A 12,639-nucleotide genomic window follows, 5' to 3' on the forward strand; every position below is an offset into this window, starting at 1 on the left:
AAACCAATCGATAGGCGTTTGGTTCTACAGGTCCAAACGCTGGAACCGGAGCAGCTTCCACTTCCTGTCCGACTGAAAACAATAAGGAGCACAGCGAAGAGAAGTAGCACCTAGAGAGAGGTCAACAGCTGTTGCTAATGTTCAGACGCTAGAGGCTTTATGAATGCATAACTGTAATAAGACTTAGCTGCTGCTTCAAAGCCTTCCATGTGATCCGAACCGGACATGCTGACTCCTCAAAAGCGAGCGTTTCCATGACGATCCAGATAGAAAGAATAAATAGGTATCGTAACAGTTGAGCAGTACCGTACAAGGCCATGAACATATTGGAAAATAAGTCATGCACGACACGTTTATAGGGATGCTGTACACAAAACAGGGTTCCTTCACATGGAAAATCTAAAATACTGTAGCAGGGTGAAACCTGCAGAAACCTCAGGCCGTTTATAACACTCGGTCTAAAATATCAAGATTCAACAGGAACTTATGATATTTATACTGTGGGCTGTAAATATGAAACATGGAAAAAAACAGAGTGGGGAAGGAAGGAAGGAAAGAAAGAAGGAAGGAAGAAAGGAAGAAAGAATGAAAAAGAAGGAAAGAAAAACGAAAACAAGGAAGGGACAGCTGACAAATTGGGAGTAAAATTTTATAAATGCAAATATTCTCTAATTTTCCCATTCAGTCCAGGAAAACCCTGAATTCCAGACTTTTCTAGACTTTTCCACATTGTGCAGGAACCCTGACAATAACTGGACTGACCAGTTTAAATAACGCTATGTGTGACCACTGCAGTGATAAAACAAAACAGAAAAAATGATGTGATAGTTTCTCACAAGAGACTAGCCTTACATTCAAAGGAAATGCATTGATGATAGATTACAGTTTAAATCCTAACTTCTAACAACAAAATAAATAAAATCCAGCAGTGCATTAAAAATCAAGACTGCACTTTTGAGTCAACAAAACCAAAACAAAGTTCATCAGGAGTGAAAAGCTCACACCGTGTGGCCACATGACCGATGCAGGAAGAGTCATGGTTAACAAGAGAGCGATCCGTTCATTCATCCTGCCGAGACCGAGATGATGGCACAAGCTGATTGGCAGAAACGTCTCTGCTGATAAAAACTTCCTGTTTCTTTGTCTTTGAAGTTAAAGTGCAAGGTGTTCTGCTCACACCTTCCCACAGAAATGTCTCTTCCAGATACAAACAGGATCAACAGATCTGCATTCACCCACATCTGAAGCAAGGCGGCAGGAAGCGAGACAAACAACACAAGCTGCGTTTCCAACCACAAACTTTGACGATATTCCACTAATGTTGAAAAAACCCCACAATTTCATAATTGTCGTGTTTCCATTAAATAAGAAACATAATTAAGAATCTCACGTGAAGAAGTTCTTGTTAGAGAATTTTCGGAATTATCATTTTGTTATTACTTTAGTTGAAATTCAGTCTAATTAAAGTGCTCTCTTCCTTATGTGTGTATTTTCTGACGTGGAGGTCAGGATGTCTGTTTATCTTCATGTGAGCAGTTGAGTAGTTTTCTAGTTGATTAGGTTACATGTTGATTAGGTTACACGTTTACAACCTCTGTTCTTTTTACGACCTCTGCCCCTTTGACTGTTTTGACTGTTTTTCTTTGACAATAAAACAGGAGCTCGCGTGAAAGGAAATCAGAACTCTCTTTGTAAGCAGCTTGGAGAAGCTGTTTCGGAGACTTCTCCTTTTGCTAAAGCTTTGTCATAAAATTCATATTACGTGTCTGTAGTTCTTTTATTTAGGTATATAGGAAAAATACCCATCAGTTCTTTCACGCGATAAGTCATTAAAAACATGCCAAGCAATTTTCATTCAACTACTTCCTGTCGTCTTTTTAGTGGTTTGCAGCAGTGGCAACATCCGGTTGTCCATGTGATTCATGTGATGTGAAAAAAATTTTTCCGTTGCAATTTTATAACTGAAAAGTCACTTCATCTTAGTGGAAAAACAAGTTTGTTTTTGTTTTTTAAATTGGTGTTTTCTGCTGCAGTATGTAACTTTTATAGAAAATATATTTTTTGCACACTTGTTGAATCTGTCACTATGTCGTGACAGTATGGTGTGAGACAGATAACCTGAAAAAAAATACAGCTCCTCTACCTTCTACCAGCGCTGACCAGAAGCAGCTAATCAGAACCAGGAGGCGGGTCTTAACGCTGTCAATCATCCTCAAGCTAGTTAGGTGAGGCTGCTTAGCATAGCCCCCAATGGTGGCAGATAAACCGTGTTCTTGTAACAGTAAGCTGTTTCTCCACCATTAGCACATTTAGCAGGGAGTACAAGAGGTTGATTGACAGCGGTAAGATCCTCCTCGCTCTGCTTGGCTGTTTTTGGTCTGGAGCACTGCATTTCTTCAGACAGCAATAGTAGCTCAGGGAGGAGGTAGAGGATATTGATATTTTCACAGTTTGTCTCATATTATATTGTCACTACATATTAGTATGAACAAATATGAAAAAAAACATAATTTTTTAAAAGTTACATACTACAGCAGGATACATGCCAGTTTTGAAAAAACTTGTTTTTGATAAAAAGTTTCAAGTGTTTTTTTTGTTTTTTTTTGCTGTTTCAAAATTTGTTTATTCCACAAAACTGCAATGGAAACACGCATCACACGAGTCACATGACGAACAACTGGAGTTTGTTACATACTGCAGCTTTAGGCTAATTTATGAACAATGGAAACGCAGCACGGCCGCTGTCTTCGGCGAGTCTTTTGAGTTGACCCGGCGGACTCTCGTCAAAGGAAGCATCAGGCAGTGGTGTTGCCATTAAGAGATGAAGTGGCACACGGGGTGGTGGTTTGTGGCTAGGCCAGAAGGTTCTGAACGGGACATTAGAGAGCGAAGGGCCCGGCTCGTCTTTGGTCCCATAAAGCACTTGGTTTATGTCAAGCTGAGTCTTTGCACTCCAACGTTGGGGAAAACAGGGGAAACGATCAGGAGTCCCGGTTGCTAAGCTACGACTGGATAAATGTGCAGCACAGGCAGAAACGTTTTCAAGCCATGCAGTTTGCAGATCGTCCAGAGCAACCGGTAGCGAGTTTGGAAGTGATGGGAGACGGGGGAGGCAAAGACTTTACACGTAAGCGCAGAAAAAGAAAGTTCCTGGAAGAGGGAGGAAATAGCTGCTGTTGGCTTTTCTTTGTAAAGTTCAGGCTGGATGCTCTCTGAAGCAGCTGCAACCTGACGAGGAGCTGAGGCGTCTAGGCAGGGGGATTGAGCTCTGACAGGAAGGGGGGACAGAAGGCTGTAGATCAGACGGTGCTAACACTGAAAACAGTTTTCACAGACCTCCTCCCCCAGTCTCCTGAAACAGGAGAGACTGACTCAGCCTTAAGGCATTGCAGAGCCCTTGGAAAGATTGGCACATGCATGGAGAGTGCAGAAATATGTGCATAATGTATTGTATGACGAGGGCAAACTCATTTTGTAGCAAATAATTTTGGATAATTCAGTTAAAGGTGACCTATTATGCTTCCTTGAACAGGTTAGGTCTATGGCAGGGGGCGACCAAAACAGGTCAATTTAAATTACTGGAGGACCACAAAATTCAATAAATTAAAAATGCAAAAATTTGTTTTATGGGATCTTTTTTTTCTAGTTTTACCTGCTCAACACTAGTTTTAGTGGTCTATGGGGTGTACAAAACATGTTCATTACAGTTTTTGCACTAAATCATTCTTAGACAATGAGATCTTACTGTGGTCAGTTCAGATGTTTTAGGGCCTGTTGTGAAGTGAAATGACAGGAAGGGGGGACAGGAGGCTGAAAAAACTCAACCAGATGCACAATTATACAACTGTACATCTTTGTATTTCTTTGAAAAGCAGAAGAGGATCCTACCGCACAACCAACAAAAATACGTTGCCACTGCACGGTCTGTTCCGGAAACACAATTCGTACCGCTGGCTAACTTGCGCATGCACTGAAAAAAATACTTCTGGATCATTCTCAAAATATATATTGACATATTCATTTGTATTAATTAAAAAACTACTTATGCTATTTTTCTGCACTATTTTATAATTCTCTTAATGAATTATACATTTTATAATTTGGTTCATAGATTATTATTCGGTAAAAAAAAATGTAATAGGACTGAAGGAACTGAGAGATACGTATCCTGGACAAAAAAGGGACTTTTACTTTCATAACAATCATATCTTTTAAGAGGTTAGCTAAAGATATTATCAATTGTACAAGACTATATCCCAATATTACTCTATCAACATTCAAACATTCTTCATGTTTGATTCACAGGTACAAACATTTACTGGAAGGGTTCTTTTTAGAAAACAGTCTTTCAAAATCCAGTAATACTGTTTTTATTCTTATTTTGAGTTATTATCTTTAAAACATGTACTATTTACTGTTATTATAGTTTATAATAACTAAAATATTTTTATTATTATATATTTATTTATATGTAACATCTACAATAACTCTTTGAAAATGTTTGAATATATAGGAGTTGCAACAGCATTTCATTTCCCTGTGGGATCAATAAAGCCTTTTTGAATTGAATTAAATTGAAAAAAGAAACAAACATACCTTTCTTGGAAGTATTTCTTTTAGCACATGAGCAAATTAGCTGATAAATAGATCGTGGAGTTACAAGTCAACAAGAATACACTTGTCTTTTCCAGCAGCGTTAAACACAGCTGAGCAAAAGTTCTGGAGTTGGGTTGCTAGGTAACAGAGCTGGGCCTGGGTGGGGTTGCTAAGTAACGGCGCAGCGCCTGTGGAATGTGACTTAAGAATTGGGAGGTTTATTGAAACTCATAAATTTATTTCCAAAAAAGTCTTTTAAAGTGCTTGGGCTGTTTTCAGAAACAGTTGAGACCCAAACGGAAGGAGAAAAATGTGCAAATTGTGAATTTTGCATAATAGGTCCCCTTTAACTGAAGCTTTCCGGCATCAAAACCTGTAGGGTGCCACAGTTTCAGATAATATTATGACAACAAATAACATTATCCATTCTATTCTAGCAGGAATTTGTTCAAACATAACCCTTATGGCACCTTTTACCTACACGTATGGATGCAGGTATTTTGAAAAACTCCCCAAAAAGAAAAAGCAGGAAAACAAAGTGAAGGACCGTGAGCTCAGAAAGCTCGTCAGATGTTGGTGAGTGTGGTGGAGGTTAAGAGGCGCACAGTGAGCATGCCCGGGATGTCGTTGTCCTGGCGACTGCCCTTGTCACGGAGGTGAAGCGTGTGCTGCTCCTGCCTCTCACTGGGCTCGCTGAACAGGACCACCTGTCCCAGGAAGGTGTCCATGATCATGTTCTTGTTGTAGATCTGAGCGCCACTCATGGGAAGCGAAGAGAAAGGTGGGAAACAGAAAAGGGTAAGAAGAGAGAAAAGAGAGAAGGAAACAGCAGATAAAAAGAAATGTAAGAAGAAGAAAGAGACCTACAGAGATTTGCAAATGAAGGCGTAAACCCAGAAGCTTTTTAAATTTGATTGTGTTACAAACTAAATATTTCATTGGTACTTTATGTTACAGACTAATACATAAGCAATAAAAAAATTGCATGTCAGAAAAGTATTTGTTAATGTCCATATCATTTTATCTGTCTAACAATGAGGGAAATCTCAGATTACATCATCAATGAGATATGTCAGATGATGACATCAGAGACATAATCATCACCTGATATCACAATGATAGGTGATGGTTTAACATTAAATCAAATAGGTTCAAATAGGTTTAACATTAAATCAAATGTTAAAGGAGACATTTGATTTAATTATGAATGTATTTTAAGGCAACTCCCCCACTCAGCTCCTTCAGACTAGTCAGCAGCAATTAGCAAATACGTGGTGGACCTGAACATCTGCTGAGCTCATTATACAAACTAGTATTCAGTTCAATGATCTGTTATGTTGTTTACAACCATTGAAGGCAGTGTCAAAAAGAGCAGGAGCTTAGAGGCCCAAATTCAAAGCATTAAATTGAGAAGTGTATTTTTGTTGTCATATTTGATATATACACAATTTTTATAACAGCCAAAAGTACTGGTGGTACTTGAATAAACTTACACTAGAAAATACACAATACTGTCCCTTTAAATAAACTCATCCAATATAAGTTGTTGGATATTTGTGCCCTTACTTACTGCAAAATAAAAAAGGAAAGCAAAGAGCATGATTATTAAAAGTTGAATACTTTGTGTTGTTTCTAAGATTTTACATTTTTAGATATTAATGTCTCAGTAAATTGTAACGTTCATTACAAGAAAAAAAAACATCAAGCACCTGTCCAAATCGGAACCATTCTTTGCAGTTGAGGGGTGCAAAAACATCAGTTTAGGGGCAACAAATATTCCCCAGGCCACATTTTAGACAAGTTAAAGTTTATTTTAATGTCTTTTTCAGTTTATATTCAAAGATATGCTACCATGGGATAAATGTCAAAATTGTTCATAATTGTTTTTCTCCATATGACCCAGCTCTTACTCCCAATTTGACTGTTATTAAATGGTTAAATCAGCAATGTCTTCTTTGGTAAATATTAAACCTTTCAGTTCATGTTTTTTTTTTTTTTTTTTTGGGAAAAGCATAAACAGTTTGTTTCTAAGTATTTAAAAACAGTTGAATATTTAGTGTTTAGGCCTTGAACTCCTTGTGGCGGCCGCAGACAAGCGAACTTACCTGCAGCTTTATTCTAAACCAGCCTGAGGTGCTGAATCAGCAGAGTGAGCACTCACCTCGATGTGGATAGCTTCCTTGGGCTTTTTGCGATAAAACAGGCCTTTGATGTCAAAGTTTGGGCAACGTGTGTCTTTCTGAACTGGTGAGCGAACCCTCTCTCCTTCACAGGTGATTATCACGTATGAATCCACAGCTGCAAGGAAAAAAGTCAGAAAATTGCATAAATATTTGGATACAGATAAAAGTTTGATTATGATCTTAACCTAGTCAAAAAAATACACTGACAACGCTAGATTAAAAAGGTCCAGATATTAGTTGACAATTATTTATCTGTATTTGTTGTTACTATGAATTTTGTTCACATTTAATGAGTTAAGGGGTTTACAATGTAATTAAAACTGTGATAAATAAAAGTCTTAGACATGATGTTTGCATGAAATCTACTTGAGTTGTACAAGTCAGATTGCCAGAGACTGGAACCAGTTTCTCTCTATCTGACAGGGCAAGTACTGAAAAAACTGCTTATTTCTTTGCTATTTATTAAATGCATCCAAACTATTCTCAGAGACGTTATCTTTGAAAATAAAAGGTATTCTAAGCCTATTTGAAAATGTCTCTACTTGATTCCAATCCTACCCACATTAATTTTAAAGCAGGTGGCCAAAGTACTGCACACTGACAACACATAGAAACAATAAAGAATAAATAGAAGTTGCAGTAAACCATTATAATCCAGTAAAAGAAATTAACATTTTAAGAGGAGACGTTAAAACCTGAGGAGACTCCATCTGTCTGATGTTAAAATGTAAATAATTTCATAGTTTAGGTTTAAAGTTGTTCTTAGGTTTTTAAAGGTCGTTGACTCTTCAGTTATGAAAATCAAGAGGGGGATTTTTGTTGCAAAGTGATTTGTCCTTAAATGTTTCCAAATTATTTCCAGTCTTTCAGCACATTTTGACTGTACTGACATAAACCGGATTAAAATAGGCCACATTTGCTTTTTCTATGAAGCATTTTTTTTGTAAATAAAGCTCTTTAACTGCTTTAAGTAAACTCCAGATTGTAATAATGAAGTGGGCTTCAATTAAAAGGCTTAGCAAAGCTACAACTAAAATGAAATCAGTAAAAGAAAAAGTATAAGGAATGGCAGCCAGGAGGCGCTGTGGTACCTTTTGCTTCATCCTAAACACTGTAGCTTTGTTCAGGGGTTCCCGAATATTTCCACGATCCCCCAAAGAGCATTAACCTCTTGCTGGGGACGCCCTTTGCTAATCGACACACAATGCTACAAAATATGTAAAGAAACATCAACTGTTAGATGGCCATGAGATCCGTGGCAGAAAATTTTACTATCAGATAATTTATTATGACTTTATTATCAAATAACACAATTTTTCATTACAATATTCTCTCTTTTAAGAAGAAAATATGTAATATTTTAGATTAATTCCATAAAATTTGATTTTCTCTCATTGTTTTTCTCGTCCAGAATATTTTAGATTTCTTGCTAGCTTAAGGAGCCAAGCAGCTTGAAGTTGACAGGCAGCCAATCAGAAAATGAGCATCAGAAAAAATGTTTATATGATTTATTGTTACTTATTTTTATTAACAAAAAACCCCCCCAAAAAACAAAAAAAAAAAAACCAGAAAACAAATTTAACATAAAATAATTTATGGGATTAAATTTTTTCCCTGATTTTCCCTCTAACTTTCTGCGGTTTCCACAGCGCCCCCTGGAGGCCCCAACTCAGGCTACAACTGCAGTTTACCTCCGTTGGTGTCCTGTCCCTGCAGCCCCTCTGCACTCAATACATGGACCTGAGTGACCAGCTGAGGGTAGCCACACATCCCTGTCCAACAGGTCTGAGGAGGATCATCCAGAGTCAGCTCTCTGCAGAGAGAGTTTATTGAAACACTGAGATATTTCAACCTGAAGGAGTTTCTGCTGCTGCTGGTGCTTTCCAATAAAGCAACAAGCACTTTCTATTCATTTTGAAAACAAACAGAAAGTTTAAGGATGCAATGTTTATGACGTTAGAAACAAAACTGATAAGCTCATTGTTTCTGCAGCTCTAATGAGTACTTTTGTAGAGATTTAAGGGTTAAGATTTAAATGACCATAGAACCTGGCAAAGATCAAACCGTCTTTATAATGTCTTAAAGAGGTTGAATAACAAGCTTTCTTGGTCGCCCCTCATAATTACTTGCAATCTGAAGGCACATCAGTGAAGACCCGGAGCAGAAATTCTCCCTGCTGCCCGGGGTCAAAGGTGGTGGGGATGATGACGTATCGACCTTCCTTTAGCTCCTTCCTGAGGAAGACGCAGCGCGAGTTGATGTAAATGGAACCGGCTACTTTCTGCTGGGCTGTGTGCATACGGTACTTTCGATTCAGTTCCACCTGCAGATTGACAAGATGTTATAGCAGAAGTTTGGAAAAAATAGAAGCAATCGTGTTTTTATTGGGGGTTTTTTCTTCTTTTTTTTGGTGTTTTTACCCTGTGAATATCGAAGCCAATAGCAAGATTTTCCCCTTTGCCTTCTTTGGGTGTGGCTCTCTTCTCTTTTTGCTGCAAGCAGATCAGCACCTCGTCCTCCACCTTCTTCACGTCAAACACATACTGGTAGGGCAAAAAACATGAATCCGTTATTACCCTCCACAGCTGGTGACCAGAGATGAGATCAGCTTCTATGCACCTCAAATCTGGAACAAACTTTCAGAAAACTACAAAACTGCTGAAACATTGAAACACTAAAACTAAATGACCATAGAACCCACCAGTTCAGAGTTTCTTTTAAACCATAATAAATGGAACATTAATCAACACATTTGATTTGTAATTTTGATGATGGCATTTGACAAAATGTCATGTTTGTAACTGGATTTACAATTGGTAACTGCATAATGTGTTTATGATGTTTTTATGTTTTCATAATGTAAAGCACTTTGAACCACCTTGTTGCTGAAATGTTCAACAACTTGAATGACTGAAACTTGATTGAATATTATTGCTATTTTGTCTATTCTTGTCAGCTTATAATGTGGAATGCATATTGCTTAAGACTGATTTTAACTAGGAAAAAATGTCATTGTTGTTAAAAATGAATAAAAACAAAGTTATAATTTAACTCAATTTAAACTTAATCAAAATTAAGTTTAATTTTCATTCTATTAAAATTAAGTTACATTTTAATTTACCGTAATTTATGTTAATAAATTAATTAGGCAGAAAGGTATATTGTTTACAATGCATTCAGGTTGAGCATTTTTTTTACTAAGTCACTAAGTGAAGTAATAAAAACAATATTTTTGAAAATAAGTAATCAGTAAAGTAAGTAGATAACTGTCTTGTTATCAGCTGTCTTGAATTAATCAGCAAGTACTATAAACAAATAAGACTGGACATAATAAATTAATAACGTATATCCCCATAGACACGTGATCAGTATCAACAAATAGTACATCTGATAGAATATTCAATAATTCACTGAACTGCAAAGAATTCTGGGAAATGTAGGCAGACGAAAGCTTTTAGCTGCTCAACGTCTCATGGCCAGTTAAGCTAGGTTATTGGCATCAGCTAACTCACTCGCTTTTTGGTTACCTAGCAACAACCTGGTAACAAGTAGTTTCAAGTTTTCCCCAACTTCAGTTGCCTAACAACAACCTGTTGAGTAAATTGCACAGCAGCAGTTTCATGTTTTGCCACCATGCCTCATAACTGCTTAAACATAAAAATCAGCAGCGAGGAGAGAAAACTGGATGATACAGGGAGGTTTTGCACCACCTGTTCGGCAGCATTTCCAATATTTAAAACAAAAAACTGATCAATAATTATCAATGTCAACTGATATAAACCCCTTATATCGTGACACGTTTTGCAGCCATATAGTCCAGCCATATTTATAAGTAACTTGAACAATATTGCTGCTGACTGACCTGAGGGTTCTGCAGGAAGGTGGTCTTGTGGTTGATGCAGCCTCCGGATCGGTTCCGAAGAGGGTCCTGGCGGTGGATCCAGGAGCCCCTCATCACCTCCTCCTCCCAGGTCTTGTGGATGCTCAGGTAGGAGGTGTTGATGAGGCGGCAGAGGATCAGGTCAGTGAAATACTGGCAGAAGTCATCAAAGTTCATCCTGTAGAAGGACAGGCAAAGAGGAGAAGACAGACCGGAGAGAGTCGAAACCGGCTGGAGAAAAAGAGGAAGTTCTTAAATGGGTTCAAAATGAAAGGAAATCAGAGCAAAGAGGAATGTTAACAGGTTACCACGAGCCTTTCAGCCTAAATGTTTTAGCTCATCAAACAAATATCAGACAATGATAAATTAAGTGAAAAAGAGCTTTTTTTTATAGACTTAATTGGTTAAACAAAAAATCCTTCCAGACCAACTTTGCTCTACTTAAAATTGCAATTGATTCCCTTGTTCAGTCATTAATTAACTGTGATTAACATTATTTTTCACAAGCGAAAGCCCGATTTACAAACAAAAGATGCTGCAGTTACTTTTAAGTTGGAATAAGTTTTCACCATATTGTCAACCAGAAATAAAAAAGCACAAATTATCATTTTTTGGAGAGAATTACAGTTTATATAAAAATCTAAATTGGCAGTACAGTAACTAATGTACCAAATAGTGCATCTAAAAGTGCAAAAAATAAAAACATTTCAAACTTATTTGATTTGCAGTGTAATATAAATGAATATTTATCATTTTAAACAGTATTAATTTAACATTATCACTATTATTTGATTTTTAATTTTATTTATTTGATGCTGACCAAGAAATATTCAATTCTCTCTGCATTACACCTAGCAATATTAAAATCTTTTGTATTTAATACTAGTGCTATTAGCAGTATTGTGTTGCATGATCATCAGTTTAACCCGTGATAGTCATATTGGTACAAAGTGTTAGAAATATTCTGGGTCTCACCAGAACTCGCCGTCATCCTGCACGGTGACGCCCAGCTTTTCTCTCTCACTCTTGCTCACCTTGTTCCACTCCTCAGAGCTGAAATCAGCAGGAACACATGAAGCAAACATTATTTTATTTTACACACCGTCTATTGCAAATATTAAAACACCTTGTTTTTTCTTCTTTCAAAGTTGTGCATTAAAAGAAACTCAACATAAATTAAAAAGTAACATTTTATCTTATCTGACTTGCTATAATACAAATTAGTTCTATTTATAAAGTGCATAGAGTTTTGACCGACTCCTATGTTTGTGTTTTTTCCAAATGTTACAAAAATGGTTCATATTAAATGGGACAGAATGTTTTAAGATCAATAAATGATGAATAAAAGACATTTGACAGATTTTAATTGTTAAATGGAAATGTTACTGACTTTTTCAGACAAATTAGCATAAAAATTTTTTTATTCAGTATCTTATTGACCTACCTATCTAGATATCTACTACAACTACCACTTCTGCTACCAATAATACTAATACTACTGGTAGTAGTAGAGGTAGCAGGTATACTACTACTGCTTTTACTGCCAAACTGATACCACTACTGCTGCTATTACTACTACTTCCATTACTACTATATCAACTACCACTGCAACTACTATTAAACAAATAAATGAGTAAATGAATGAAAACAAGTAATGCATCAGTCACACATGAATCATGATAAAATAGAATGCTCCTGCTACTACTACAACTATTTACACGCTTACTACTATTACTTATATAACAACAATTATAAATAAATAAATACAGTGAATCATTCACACAATGAACTGCTTTAGTTTGCATAGCTCAAAGCTAAACCTTAATGTCAGCTCTGGGGAATCATTATAACTTCTCTAAGTGTGTCTCTGTTTATGATCGACTGCTCCCTCCTAAAAGCCTTCCAGCCTCCACTCAGCAACAGGTTTGATCAAACCTCAGCTAAATAATTCAGCGACAGTCAGTGAATGAGATGATTCAC

General features: G+C 36.9%; 1 protein-coding gene across 1 annotated transcript in view; it reads right to left on the reverse strand.

The window, feature by feature from the left end:
• Positions 1–2,587: 2,587 nt before the first annotated feature.
• The window catches only part of LOC122844932 (calpain-5-like), a 36,007-nt gene continuing 25,955 nt past the window's right edge, over positions 2,588–12,639 (reverse strand). The window contains exons 8-14 of the mRNA XM_044140794.1: positions 11,635–11,712; positions 10,642–10,837; positions 9,200–9,322; positions 8,906–9,102; positions 8,471–8,592; positions 6,758–6,894; positions 2,588–5,345 (exon numbers count right to left, since the gene is read on the reverse strand). Of these exons, the coding sequence (XP_043996729.1) occupies positions 5,163–5,345; positions 6,758–6,894; positions 8,471–8,592; positions 8,906–9,102; positions 9,200–9,322; positions 10,642–10,837; positions 11,635–11,712 (1,036 nt within the window). The 3' untranslated portion in view covers positions 2,588–5,162. The remainder of the gene's footprint in view (positions 5,346–6,757; positions 6,895–8,470; positions 8,593–8,905; positions 9,103–9,199; positions 9,323–10,641; positions 10,838–11,634; positions 11,713–12,639) is intronic.

This window comes from Gambusia affinis, linkage group LG15 (genome assembly GCF_019740435.1).
Source record: "Gambusia affinis linkage group LG15, SWU_Gaff_1.0, whole genome shotgun sequence".
NCBI lineage: Eukaryota > Metazoa > Chordata > Actinopteri > Cyprinodontiformes > Poeciliidae > Gambusia > Gambusia affinis.